The sequence below is a fragment of the Quercus lobata genome, chromosome 2 (genome assembly GCF_001633185.2).
Source record: "Quercus lobata isolate SW786 chromosome 2, ValleyOak3.0 Primary Assembly, whole genome shotgun sequence".
Lineage (NCBI taxonomy): Eukaryota > Viridiplantae > Streptophyta > Magnoliopsida > Fagales > Fagaceae > Quercus > Quercus lobata.
This window is the reverse complement of record NC_044905.1, coordinates 18,835,440-18,850,788: the sequence shown is the minus strand read 5'-3', so window position 1 is coordinate 18,850,788 and position 15,349 is coordinate 18,835,440. Positions and strand designations below refer to the sequence as shown.

Below are 15,349 nucleotides of genomic sequence, written 5' to 3'. Positions count from 1 at the left end.
GTCCCAATCTTTTATAATGGTTTGGGGGTGTGGATGGGCTTTTTCTTAGCAATGGCTCCAAAGTGGGGGACCATATGACCCCCTTTATGCCCAACCCTTCGTTTGTTTGTTATTAGAATAAGTTCCACATTTTGGGTTCAATTGGTGCTGTTGGTGCTGGCCCTGGGTTGCAACTTATAGATTCTCTCCAGGTTTTATGCTCTAAAAGCTTGGCATGATTGTACCAACTACACAACCCATGTATCTACCTTTGCCCCCTGCCTGCTTGCTCCTCTCTCTCTCTCTCACACACACACGTAGGGATGGTGATACTTTGGAATCTATGAAAGTTGAAAGAGGAACAGACTGAGATGCAACACTATTTTGATATTTAAAGAAATGCACATCTTAGTTTACGACATAACTTAGATATATTTTCCTTTAAGTGTAATACGTTAGTTTCTCCAATTAGATTCAAAAACTTGTCTTTATTGATCAGTACAAGTCATACGACTATACCATACAAACAACACTATCTTTTTCAAGAAAAATTAGATGCAATCAATTTATGTGTTTGAATTTTATTGGGGTAATCAATGTGCTACACCAAATTTACTGTACCTATATTTTCATCTTATTTACAAGTTTTCCACAAATAAAAGAAAAAAAAATTAGAATTGAGGAAGATTATGAATGCTACAAAATATTACAATATTTTCACAACACTCTTTCTTTTAGTTGTGGTGGTGGGTCTCAGTATAATATTTTAATATTTTATTTAATTTTCTTTTGACCTATGAAAGATTGATATGAAAATATTATGACAATTTGCTATGTCATAGGTAGGGATGGCAATGGGGCGGGGCGGGGCCGAAGGATGGGGTCTTCGTCCCCGCCCCGCATGGTTTTATCTTACCCCATCCCCGCCCCGCCCCGCATGACGGGGAATACTTTCTCACCCCATCCCCGCCCCTTGGGGCCCCACGAAGCCCGGCGGGGCCGAAGGATGGGGTCTTCGTCCCCGCCCCGCATGGTTTTATCTTACCCCATCCCCGCCCCGCCCCGCATGACGGGGAATACTTTCTCACCCCATCCCCGCCCCTTGGGGCCCCACGAAGCCCCGCCCCACCCCGTAAAACTCTACTTTTTGTTAATTTGCCCTACAACTAGTACAATTTTTTTAATGAAACCTATTTCATTAATAAAAATATACTTGAAATTACAACTAAATTTATCCCATAAAATCAAATCAATTTTTAGAAAAAATTGAATAATATATCCAAGTGTTTATCAAGACAATCATTAAAATAAATAAATAGATAAAAATCTCATGGTATAACACAACGAAATAAAGGCAGAGAATCACATTGGGTAGAATAAAATATGCTAATATTAATATGTTTGTTTAAATAGTAGGGTTTTAGGGTATGAAAATTTTACAATTATAACTTTTAGTAATGCGGGGCGGGGCGGGGCGGGGATGGGGAGGGGCGGGGCGGGGTGGGTCTAAAAAGCCTAAACCCATCCCCGCCCCGCCCCGTGGTGCGGGGCTAAAATCTTGCCCCATCCCCGCCCCACCGCTTTTGCGGGACGGGGAAAACCCGCGCGGGGCGAAGCGGGGAGGGGCGGGTTAAGCGGGGCGGGAAAAAATTGCCATCCCTAGTCATAGGACCACCGGAATTGAATTTTATTATGGTTAGTGAGGCCCAAGTAAAAGAGTTTTGACTGTCCTGGCCCGCATTGAGCTCTTTTGGACAAACAGGGAGGTAGTGAAGATGGGGGATGTCAACTAGGCTGGCCCTAAGGCTCCGTTTGGGAGTTCATAAGGGAAGGGAATGGAATGGAATCATAAGGGAATGGAAAGGAACGGAATGGAATGGAATGTATTTAAGTAAGAGAAATGAATGGAAAAGAATGGAATGGAATGAAATTAAGTAACCTTGATTGGATGTTTTAAAATGAAGGAATGGAAAGAAATGGAATGTAAGTAATTTTGTTTGGAAGCAACATGGAGAGAATGGAATGGATTCATTTTATAACAATATTACTATTAGACCCTTATTTTAAAATAAATAATTGAATATACAGGGGTATTTTGGGAGTTTTAGTAAAAAAAATCATTAAATCTAATTCCATTCCCTCCCATTCCTCCCAATTTCGAGGGGAATGAAAATTTGAGGTTTTAAGGGAATAAAGAGGAATGAGTGTTCCCTCATACTTATTCCATTCCCTTCTACTTAAACTCTCAAACAAGGGAATGAGCTTTCCATTCCCTCCATTAAAACTCCCAAACAAGGGGAAGGGAAGAATATTCTAAAATTATTCTTTTTATTCCTTTCCATTCCATTCCATTCCCTCCTCCCAAACGAGGCCTAAGAGTTCAGACCAAAACCAAAGAAAGTGAAGGGAAACCAAACCCAAAAAAAGGGGGTAAGAGAATATTGGGCCTTTTACTTTGCCCACATCAAACTCATTTTGGACTGACAGAGTAGGGACGTTGTATCCCAGCTTCCAAGCCCCCTCCCCCACCTCTAAAGTATAAATAAATAAATAAAATTCCCCTGCCGACATCCAACTGATCCAAATGAAGAACATGTGATAATTTTAGCTCTTTTTGTGAAATGTGCAATTCATGTAGTTTGCTAAAGTCATGGAAATCAATCTTCCAACCAAAGCAATCGGTGGCCTGGCTATTGGAAATACTTGGGATTCTAATAAAATTTTATTAGCATAACTCAATTGGTGTATGGTAAAAAAAAAGCAAAAAAAAAAAAAAAAAGGATAAGAAGTGGGTGAGCATGATGAAAGTGAAACATCTTATGGGGTGCTTATTGAGAGTTCCTAGTTCTTAATAATTTGTTTGAAAGATTGGAGGGATGGAAAGTAGAGGGTATGGCTAGAAAAAAAGAAGAAGAAGGAGATGAGAGGGGAATAATTCACTTTGTTGTGAAAATTTGTTATGTCTCATAGTTCAAGTAGGGGTGTCCACGAGTTGGGCCGGGTCGGTTTTGGGCCCAAACTGAACTCGACCCAGTTGAATTGGTTTCCTGAATTTGGGATCCGTATTCGACCGAATATCGGGTTGGATCCGACATTTCGAGTAATCGGGTTGTCCGGGTCGGAGTCATCGGTTTCACGGGTCTGGGCCTCAGATTGGGCCGGACTTTTTGCCATAGTTAAAATTACGAAAAATTCATTTTTTTGGGCCTTTTTACTTAATTTATTTTAAAGTAGAGCTTCCACCTTAACAAAACTAGACTATTGGGCCATCAATCAGGACAAATCAAAAAGGCCCAAAGAAGGCCTATTCTTTTTATCACCTGTGATCAACACAACACACCAAAAAGTCTTTCTTATTTTTTAGTCACTTGTGATCTGAAACAAGAAGCACCTATCAATCCCAATACATAATCTTTCCCACATTAACGACAAAAAATAAACACAAAAAATAGTATGTAATCTATTAAACAACACAATAAGCACCTAGGCAGTAAATTGCTCAACACCCGTAAAACCTGCAAACCACAACAAATAATATTTCCAGCAATAAAATAAATCACAAACAAATAATACTATACTGCAATATTCCAACAAATATATATACTTAGTAACATAAAGGCAGTCACTGCAAGTTTTTTGGGCAGTAACCCATAAGGCAGAAAGCTTGCTAGTTATACAATGTTCCAAGCTATATAATTAATTACAACAATCAAATACCATAGGTATTTCCAAAAAATAGCTTTTCCAAAGTATTGAATAACTACTCTATAGTTTATAAGTCTATAACTAATAGAAAAGAAAACCTATGAACTAAGATTTCTTTTCTATAAGTATTGACAGTTGAGTATTGTTACAAGTTAGAAAAGCAATATGTCCAAAAAAGCTTCCAAAATATTCCCAAAATGCTGCCTTCTTTACAAAATAAATTACCATCCTCCTACAATATATAAAAAAATATTCAACAAAAAATACATTAGTACCAAGTACAAGACCAACTAGTAAGGAAACCAAGTTTATAATAGTAAGGGGCTATAAAGGCAAAATCATATCAAGTTAGTGATTAATCATCAATGCTAATCAAGGGTCGTTTGCCTGAAGTGGAACCCTTGCTTGAGCTGGTATTTGCTGTTGCACTTGCTGTTGGTTGTTGATTTAAAACTAGAAAAGAATAGGAAATAAACATAATAAACACAATAGATTAAATTCTGCTTGAATACATGAGACATTCAATAAAATTAATACACTAAGTTTCAAAATTTAAGCATATTACCTAAGTCAAGTAACTCCTCCTCCAATGCCTCAACATCATCCCTTGACTGGTGATGAGAAATTGGAACTGTGGCTTGAAGCCAATTTTGTAAACATACAAGGTTTTGAACCATGAGAGGAGATAGTGCACTTCGAAATCGATCAACAATTCAACCTCCAGTGCTAAATGCTGACTCAGATACAACAGTGGAAATTGGTACAGCTAGCACATCCTTAACAACTTTAGACAACACTTGGTACTTATGACAATTGTCCCTCCACCACTCCAATATCTCAAAATTTGTATCCTTTCTACCATCACAGTTTTCAGCCAAATACCTCTCAAGCTCATTACTACAACCTACAGATTGCTCAACTTGCAAAAAACGTTCATATTGCGAGTGAACCATCACATATGGATCACTAGCATCACTTTCCAATTCTGTCTTCTCACTCCCACTTTGATCTTGCACATTTGGTGAATGAATAGAAGTGTAAAAATTATACAACTTAAACAAAAGATCTTTCACCTTATCAACCATCACTTCTGCAACTGCATTCCCATAAATTTCAGAAAACGAAAACTTCAAAAACCTCAATTTTTTTCGTAGATCAAAGACCACAACCACATACAAAAGAGGATTAATTTTCTCCCCTTCCCCCCAATACTTCTCAAACTTAGTTTTCATGTTTGTGGCTGTGCTTTTCAAGAGAGTGTTTTGGGATTTAACTAAATTGGAAATACTCTCCTGAATAACAAAGATCTCATCATAGAAGGCATTTGAAGTAACGTACAATGAACCAGAAAATTTATTTGTTGCATTATAAAACAGCCTTAAGAAAGTCACAAATGCCCTACAATTTTGGGAATTAGTCATACATGGAGACCCCAAACCACCACTATCTTCCTTGGTCCTAAAGTACGACGAATAACCATCATCTTCAAAATCCATTCGAAGGAACACTTTTTGAAAATTTTCAGCAATTTCTAACATGATATAGGTCGAGTTCCACCTAGTAGGTACATCTAGACTAAGAAGACTCTTGGACTCCATACCTAACCTCTCCATAAAACTCCTAAAAGTTTGACTTCTATTGGGTGAGGACTTCACATACCTCACAGCTTCACACACCTTAGCAACAAATGCATCTATCTCTTTCAAACCCTCCCCCACAATGAGATTTAGGTTATGGGCACAACACTTCATGTGCATGTACTCATTTCCTAAAACTACCCCATTCCAATTTTTAGTCACCCTTTGCAAAAATTTAATTGTTGTTAAATTTGAGCTAGCATTATCCACTGTCAAGGTGAATATCCCATCAATACCCCACTCACGCAATGACATCTCAATCTTTCTACCTATAGTCTCCCTATAGTCTCCCACTTGTGGTCTTCAACTTGAAAAAAATTTAAAATTCTCTTATGCAATTTCCAAGCATCATCAATAAAGTGACATGTCAGACACATATAATTTAAATTTTGAATAGAAGTCCATGTGTCCCTACAACCCTTCAAGGATTTCCTTAACTTCTCTCTCTCACTATTATAAATGCCAATCACATCCCCAGCCACAGTTTGACGAGATGTGATATCCTTTAATCTAAGCTTAGGTTGTAAGGTACTTACAAATTTCTTAAACCCATACCCCTCAACATACCTAAAAGGCAATTCATCAATTATAACCATTTCGGCCAATGCCTTTCTAGAAGCCTCAACAGAAAAGGATGTTGACACAAGGTGGAATCCGTCTTCTCCATCCTTTTTGGGTACAAAAGCTAATGTTTTCTGCCCTTTAACTACATTTACTCTATTAGGGTTCTTAGGACATATTGGCACATGAGCTAACAAATTACTAATACCACAACTCTTACTATCAGCATTATAAGATTTTTGACAATAATTACAGATAGCCTTAGTTTTACTAGTATCACCCTCACCTATCTTTACTTTTTCAAAGTCACCTCAAACAACAGACTTTTTCCTACCACTACAACCACCACTAACAGGAGCTGTCATACTCACTTGGCATGGTGGAATTGGGGGTAACTCAGAAGCAGCAGCTGCTTCAGCTTGGGTAGCAGCAGAAGCTTAGGTAGCAGTAGAATCTTCAACTTGGGTGGGAATAACACCATCATCTTCTGTAGCAGCTGGTGTTTGGACAGAGGGTTCGTTAGTGTTGGTTTCCATGACCTAAAAAAACAAAGATAAATATTAGCAAACTAGAGTAACAAGTATAATTATTAGCTTTAATAATAATAATAAATAATAACCACACACACCAAAAAGGAAAACCAGTATCCTGGAACCACACATTTTAATAAACATAATCAAAAGAGATTATTAGAAAGAAAGATCACAGATCTCTTAGCAAGATCACAGATCTCTTCTTAGCAAGATCACAGATAACTCAATGAAGTAAATTAATTAGGGACATGCAAGATCACAGATCTCTTCTTAGCAGTGACAAATTGCATGATCATACTAATCACATCATAACAATCTTCTCATACAAAGCAAGGTAAATGTTCTCAAACTTGTGTTAAAAGTGTTAAAAACAAAGCAAAGTAAACTAAAACTTCCATAAGATGCTGTAACCAAAATGTTAAATCAACCTTGTTCACATCATAACAATCTTCTCATATAATCAACTTCTAGGTGTTAAATGTGTTAAAAACAAAGCAAGGTAAACTAAAACTTCCATAAGATGCTATGACCAAAATGTTAAATAAACCTTGTCTAATTTGGGCAATACAGAACATACAAAGCTACAAACTAATAGAAAAGCAAAATCAAAAGCATCTGCAAGCCACATTAATGCAACTCTCATGAATTAAATTCAGTAGTTTCCCTTTCAACATTCTACTAATCACATCATAACAATCTTCTCATACAAAGCAAGGTAAATGTTCTAAAACTTTAAAAACAAAGCAAGGTAAACTAAAACTTCCATAAGATGCTATAACCAAAATGTTAAATAAACCTTGTCTGATTTGGGCAATACAGAACATACAAAGCTACAAACTAATAGAAAAGCAAAATCAAAAGCATCTGCAATCCACATTAATGCAACTCTCATGAATTAAATTCAATAGTTTCCCTTTCAACATTCTACTAATCACATCATAACAATCTTCTCATACAAAGCAAGGTAAATGTTCTTAAACTTTAAAAACAACTCTCATGAATTACATTCAGTAGTTTCCCTTTCAACATTCTATTTATCATTTAAATTACTTTGCCCCTTTTGTAAAAAGAAATATCAAACAATCACCACAGTCACTACATTTTTTTTTTTACTAAACACAAAGGAAAGCAAAAACCATACCTTGAAGAAAACCGTGGGTGTATGGGTTTCAAACTTGAGGGTAGATAATGATACTTGGAGTCAGCTTTCAATCCTGTATAAAATTAAAACAGGATCAAAATTGATTAAAGAAAAGAACAAAGAACAAAAGTAAAATAGTTAGGGTTTCTAAGTTTTTTTTAGTTGGGGTTTCATAGTATGAATCTTTGGGTTTATTTGATTTTAACATTTGATTTCCATCACAAATGAAACCAACGAGACTAACAAAAAAGAAAGATGAGAAACAAAGAAAAATTACCTTACTGACTTAGTGAAGAGTACACGGGGTGAGGACTCCGGAAGTAGCTATGGAGAGAGGAGTGGACAGCAGCGGTGGCGCTAGGCGTTGGAGGCGGAGAGGGGACTGGGTAACGGCATTGGAGATGGCTAGGGTTTGTTCTTTAGAATTTTGATTTGGAGAAACAGTAGTTTGGATTTGGGGAAACGGTTTAGACTTTATAGAGTGTGAGATTGTGAGAGTTTGAGAGAGCAAATAAAGAATTGAGAGTTTGAGACTGAAGAGGTGAAGACTGAAGAGGTGAGGAAGAGTGAAAAAGGAAGGAGGAGGCGTGAATGGGAAGCCATGTCCATGACCTAAACTCTATCTCTAAAGTGAAAATTGAAGAGTGAAGAGACTCGTTAGAGGAAGTGAGAGATATCAGATATTTCCTATTTAATTCTCACCGTTAGATTGGCTCTTCATCTTGGATTATAACCATTGATTTAAAATGGGTTATTGTGCCACTATAACCGGTCATATCATGATCAATTTTACTCTCATCAACACCATTAATTTTAAATTTTAATTTGAGATGAACGACTGATATTCATGTTGGGAAGGTGTGAGGAAAATCTTGCTTTGAGTCTCGGGTTGGCATTGCTGGGCATGGGCTGTTCTGGCATGTCAAATCTTTTTTTTTTTTAATTATAAATAATCCGGTCAGTTCGGGTTTCCCGGGTGAAATATTTTGAAACCCAGGTTCGAACCGAACTATTCGGATTTTTTACTTGCCAATCCATGACCGAACATAGAGTGGATTTGGAGCCGCCTGTGGACCTTCGGTTCGGGCGGTTTTGGGCGGGCGGGTCGGTTGATGCGGGTCATTGGACACCCCTAAGCTCAACTCTCCGCTATATTTGTTTCGATGGAAAATTTTGTGCAAATATAGTTTTCCATATTTTTCAGTATTTGGTAGCATAAAAAAAATGAGTCAAATGAAAACTATCTTTAATTAATATAAAAAATATGTTTTACTTTTAGATATTGTTTTCCACTAAATTTTTTTGGAAAATAATTATATCTCACAGTAAACTAAATAAAATATGTTAGGAGATTGTTTTTCAACCTAATTAAAGTTACTATCAAATATTGAAAAATAAAATTACTTTATAAAAAATTACTCATTTTTTAGAAAACGTAGTCGTTATAGCAAATAGAGCATTCTAATTAAATTTTAAGATGGCTAGCGAGGCCAAGGTTAAAAAGACTTGGCTGTCCTGGCCCGCATTGAGCCCTTTTAGACAAACGCGGAGGCAATGAAGATGGTGACGTCAACTAGGCTGCCCTTCAGAGCTCAGACCAAAAACAAAAAAAGAGAAAAAAGAATACTGGGCTGTTTATACCTTGCCCACATCAAACTCATTTTGGACCTTAATTTGTTGACAGAGTGGGGACGTTGTAGCCCAGCTTCAAAACCCCCTCCCCCACCCCTAAAGTAATAAATAAATAAACTCCCCGGCCGACTTCCAACTTCCAAGGAAGAACATGTGATAATTGATTAATTTTAGCTCTTTTGGTGAAATGTGCAATTCATGTAGTTTTCTAAAACAGTAATGCTAGAAAAACATTTTTTTTTTTTACAATCTGGTGATGTGGTGAACGGTTATTGGTAAATGAAAATAAGGTCTAAAGTAGGGACGGAGGGAGACTTGGACTGGGGGGCAATGGCCCCTCCTATCTTTTTTTTTATAATTAATATATAGATAGTCACCAATTTTAGCAATTTTGTTCAATAAAATCACACTTTGCCCCCCTTAATATTATCATTGATTCTTTTAGGAGTACTACTCTAACCACAAAATTTTCTATAACATTTTTACAAACTATTATGGTAGTAAACTTTTATTGGTTTGCATTTGGGCTCATCACTTACATCGCATTTTAACTTACTAATAACCACTCATCACATTAATAATTTGTAAAAGAAAGTTTGTAATTCTAGCATTTTCCTCATTTTAAAGGCCAGATCTAAAATCTAAAGCAAAATAAACAAGCCCAAAAAAATTATTCAACAATAAAAATTACCAATAGTAAAGCTAAAAACAATTAAACTCAATCAACCAATTTTACCTAAAACAAACAACTTGACCCTTTAAAAAATTTTAAACAAAATAATTTTGTCCATACCTGGATGGACACATAAAAAACACACAAAAAAAGAAAAGAAAAAAAAAGACTCATTAGCTGTTAAGCAACTGAGCCAAAAGCTAGAGCCACCACACGTAACTAATAGTAAAACTGCCCTCCCTAATTTCAAGTTCTAGTTTTGTCCCTAGTCTGAAGTCTAGAAATACCTAACTTAATAGGACATTTTAAGAAATGTGCAAGTTAACAATAAAAATGAGAAAATCCTAAGTGATAAACTTCTTAATTGACTAAGTTGATTATTGAGTCTAAGTTACTAAATTTAAGTTATCAAACCTAATTGAAGTGAGCTAATTCAAAATGCATTATTTCGAAGTGAACTATCTCCAAGTAAATCATCTTGAAGTGAACTAATCCGGAGCAAATAATCTCAACGTAAAATAAATTGCAACAAATATAACAAATTCAAGACTAATTAATCTCTAACACTAAATTGATTCAAAGCAAGAAAGAAATCATATTAATCTTAAACAAACAACTAACTATTGCATCAAAGTAATTGAATACTTGATTAAATAAGATCACAAGTACAAAGGAAATGAACTTACAAGCACAAAATCTTTTACAAGTCCAAGGACGGCTTGATTTGCCTACAATCTACTAGACCTCCTAAGAATCTAAGTACAATTGATCTTAGAAGTACACCATTGTTTATGCTTTATTGTGCGTGATCCCTTCTCTTGTAAAATTAGCCTCCATTTATACTTAAGGATTTGATACTTATGCCTAGTTCCTCTTGCCACGTGTCACTTCTTTAATATCAATCCATTGCCAAGTGTGCTATTATCAACAAGGCTTGGTAACCTCTCTTAACCGTTTTGAGACAGTTGTCACCCTATTGCTCTTGATTACTTAGCACACATGTCTTCATATTTGATGCCTCTGATGGTCACTTGAGGTAACTACCTTTTCTACTTGTATATACATGGGAATTCTATTAGATTAACGCCACTTGTCATTCTTTTGGCTTGATATTTCTGGAATTGAAGGAGATGTCATCTCCCTTCTTCCAAACATAGGGTAATATCGAATTTCACCATTTTTGATTTGGCAATTACACCGAAGCCTCTTTTTCAAAGAGTAAATGCTACAGCCATAAACTATTATTGATGCCAATTTTTGCAAATCCGTACCCAAAAGCCTATGAGGAAGAAAGCCCAATAAGAAACAAGACTCAAGAGCCCATACGAAGGAAAGCCTGATGAAAAGCAAGGCTCAAAGGCCCACCAAGAAGACCAAAGAGCAAGAAAGGTCTAAAGAAAGAAATGCAAGGGAAAGCGATCTGCAGCAGAATACAGTTCTTCAGCAGAATGACTTTGGCAAATCAACGCAAATTAGGCCCAAAACCCTTTTGATCCAGTCAACATTATTTGGCCCACAAATGCCCAAATCCTTTTGTATAAAAGGATACGTGTAAAAACTAATATGAAGAAGCACGATGAAAAGAAACAAGGAATAGTAGGAAGTGTAAGTAGCAGGAATTGCGTGAAGGAAAGAAAAGCCAAACTAAAGGAAATGACAAACATAGCAGGAAACACATAAAGAAATAAGACAGAGACATGCAACAGAACAGAATAAGGCTATTTTGCTACAATAGAAACTGCGTGGGAACGAAAGAAGACAAAAGCAGAAGATAGTGGAGCAAGCACACAAGGGCCGAAGCTCCACCAACCTATATCCAACCAATACAAGGGAGGTGGGCCCATGATTAAGGGGATTTAGAGGGTGTGGTTTGGTGGTGGGGGGAAAAGAGGTCTATATTTGGTTTCCAGCTGTGACTTCTTTTAAGAATATACCTTGCTGGGATGATATCTTACCCAAAAGAGGTAGTAGATGACTGGGACCATTTGATGCATGCCATAGAGGTAAGTGGTGAGATAGCTCAATCCTTATCCATTTGAACTCAGAGGTAGAGGTATACAGCAAAAACAAACAAAATGGAGTTTTGTCATGAAATAAGTAGTGTTGGAGTGAGAATATACTAAGTAGTGGAAGTGGCTGGGCCACCAATGGGTTGGTGGGTAATCTTGAAAGAATGGTATCAACAAACCAAAGATAGTTGGTGAAGCCCTAGGGGTAAAATAGAAAAATCCCATTGAACTAGCTCACTATAAAAAGAGGAGGTAGTCATAGATGAGGGAGGAGGAACCTATGGTAAGAGAGAGCAGTAAATACCTAGGAGAGGGACTTAGAGGGGGAGAGACTCAAAAGAGAGGGACTCAAGAAAAGAAAAGACCCAAAGGGGAACAACATACGATAAGAGATCAATAAGAAACTAAGAGTAAAAAATGAATGAAAAGAAAGAAAGAAAGAAAGAAAGAGAGAAATGAAGTGGTAAAAAGAAGAGAGAAAACAAAGTAAGAATAGGGGCATGTATCAATAGACTATCTTTTCCCTCCCTCTTAGCAAACCCACTCTTTGAAGTTCCCCAAAAGTAATAGATAGTAGCCATTTAGGCTTATTCTCCAAAATGCACAACTTTGATGGCAAAAACTGATGACAAGGTTGTTCAAATTGGGGTTTGGGTTTCTTCTTGGTTTACTTATTCTTTGGGAAGATTTAATACTTGATTTTGATTGCAAAATATATTTGATTTCACTCATTATAATTTATATCTGCTATATTTAGTCATTCTACTATAGCACACTTTTTATCACGTTCAACGCATCAGTTGTCTTGCTGTGGTATCTTTATTTACCATACTAGTTATTCTGTTGTAGCACCATTTTATTATATTTACTGTGTTAGCTATTATACTACCTAAGCCTTTTATGCTGAAACTTTCTTATTTCTTTGTTATTATGTGTTTTACTTTTGGCACGAACTAATCATTATCCTGCTATAAGTATATATACATATACTACATTGTATCTCATATTCTACCATATATTTTATATATGTATATGAAGATACGTATAAATGTATTTACGAATATATGTATGTATATATTTGAGAATATGCTAACTCATGTAAACTAACATTTGCTTAATAAGTATTTTCTTTGGGTTTTAAATTTGTTTATATGCAAGAAGTAGAAAATGTGCAAGAAGTATAAAAGTAAATCTGCAGTAAAAAATAAAGAGTAGTCATCCACATTGCAGAAAAATGCAAAAAGTTTTATTGCACGGCAGAAGGTTTTATTGCACAGCAGAAAACTTTACTGTACAGCAGAAAGCTTTACTGCACAGCAGAAAGCTTTACTGCCCAGCAGAAGGTTTTATTGCACAGCAAAAAGTTTTATTGCACAGTAGAAAAGTCAGTCTCATGACAAAAACTGGAGAAAAGTTCCTTCTGCGGTAGAAATAGAGGATAGGCCCACTTTGTAGCGTCTTCCCTTTCACTTTGAACTCAACATTTGCACACAAACTGGCAGTGGCAGAATGGTACTTTGGAACCCATTCCACAAAGCGCTAGGCCCAACTTCCTTATTAGAAAAAAGCCTAGACTAAGCGTTGTTCAATAACATCAAGACGTGTGTCTAAGGTACAAGAAATATAAAAAGAACCCTCAACAACTATTTTACAACATTTTTACAAAATGTTGATATGGCTAACCTCTTATTGGTTTTCATCTATACTTACCATTAATATCACTTTGGCTAAAATCTAAAACTGACCCTTTAAGTTTTAACTTTTGTCATTTCAGTCCTTTAAGTTTCAGTTTTGTCATTTCAATTCTCTAAGTTTCAAATTTTGTTAATTCAATATTCCGTTATCCTTTAGTTAAGTGCTACCATTAACTAAGCCAAAACGACGCCGTTTTGGGTTTTATTATTATTATTATTATTTATTTTTTATTTAAATAATTTTGTAATTTAAAAAAGAAAAGAAAAACTGTTATTAAAAAAAAAATTAACCTGAAAATTAATTAGCCTCACCGATTTTTGAGAAATAGTGAAATTTCGAGAGACATGCATTTTTGCAGATCTTCGACAAAAAAGTGAGAGGGGCTTCAGCCTATATTCTTGCTTCCTTTCAAGTTCTCCTGAAGTTGATTGAAGTTTGTCAAAATGGTGATGTTTGGGTAAGTTGTAAGTTGTAGCCATCATTGTTGCCTGTGTCCTATTGTGGTCTGTGATAGAGTTGAATCCTTTCAATATTTCCTTGCCACTCTAATCTCTAGCTAGGTAAGCCACTCTTCAACTTGGGTTTGCAATAACTAGCTATAAGGATAAAAAGTTGCCAGTTGGGATCCCCCCTTCCATGGCTTGATTCTTTTGGATGGAACATGGATGTTGTGTTCTGCCTAGGGATTGTAATGGGGCGGGGCGGGGCCGGGCCGAAGGATGGGGTCTTCGTCCTCGCCTTACATGGTTTTATCTTGCCCCATCCCCGCTCGCCCCGCATGACATGAAAAACTTTCTCACCCCATCCCTACCCGTTGGGGCCCCGTGAAGCCCCGCCCCGCCCCACCCTATAAAACTCTACTTTTTGTTAATTTGCCTTACAACTAGTACAATTTTTTTTAATCAAAACCTATTTTATTAATAAAAATATACTTGAAATTACAACTAAATATATCTCATCAAATCAAATCAAATCAATTTTTAGAAAAAAAAAAAAAATTGAATAATATATCCAAGTGTTTAACAAGACAATCACAAAAAAAAAAAAAAAAAAAAAAAAAAAAAAAAAAAACCTAATAGTATAACACAACAAAATAAAGGCGAGAACCACATTAGGTAAAATAAAATAAGCTAATATTGATATATTTATTTAAATAGTAGGGTTTTAGGGTATGAAAAATTTACAATTATAACCTCTTAGCATCACAGGGCGAGGTGGGGATGGGGAGGGGAGGGGAGGGGCGGGGAGGGGTGGGGTGGGTCTGAAAAGTCTAAACCCATCCCCATCCCGCCCTGTGGTACAGGCTAAAATCTTGCCCCATCCCCGCCCCACCACTTTTGCGGGACGGGGAAAACCCGCGCAGGGTGAAGCAGGGAGGGGCGGGGCAAAATTGTCATCTTTATTGCTTCATTGGTAAAAGCTCTGTAATACCTGTCAACCAAATTATGACAAGTAGGGCTATCCACGAGTCGAGATTGGGTTGGGTCACTGAAAAACTAACCTGCAACCAACCGAAATACGGGTTGGACCTGCCGGGTCGGATTATCGGTTAGAACGGATCGGATTCAACGGTTTGGCAGGTTGGACCACTTATTAGGCCTTTCTATAAATTTTATTGGATTAATTTTTTTTGGGCCTTTTTGGCCGAAATTATTGGGCTTTTCAAGGAATTAATAGTTTTTGAATCTCATTGGGCCTGTTTTTTACTTAATTTCTTTTAAAATGGGCCTTCAACTCTAATTGATTTTGTCCAAAACTCCAAATTCATACTTCCCAGATATTGA

General features: G+C 36.5%; 1 protein-coding gene across 1 annotated transcript; it reads right to left on the bottom strand.

Annotated features, from left to right (window-relative positions):
- Positions 1 to 4,397: 4,397 nt before the first annotated feature.
- LOC115960636 (zinc finger BED domain-containing protein RICESLEEPER 1-like) lies at positions 4,398 to 5,576 on the bottom strand. Its single transcript, XM_031079577.1, has one exon. The coding sequence runs from the start codon at positions 5,574 to 5,576 to the stop codon at positions 4,398 to 4,400; it is 1,179 nt and encodes a 392-aa protein (XP_030935437.1).
- Between the last annotated feature and the right edge of the window lie 9,773 nt (positions 5,577 to 15,349).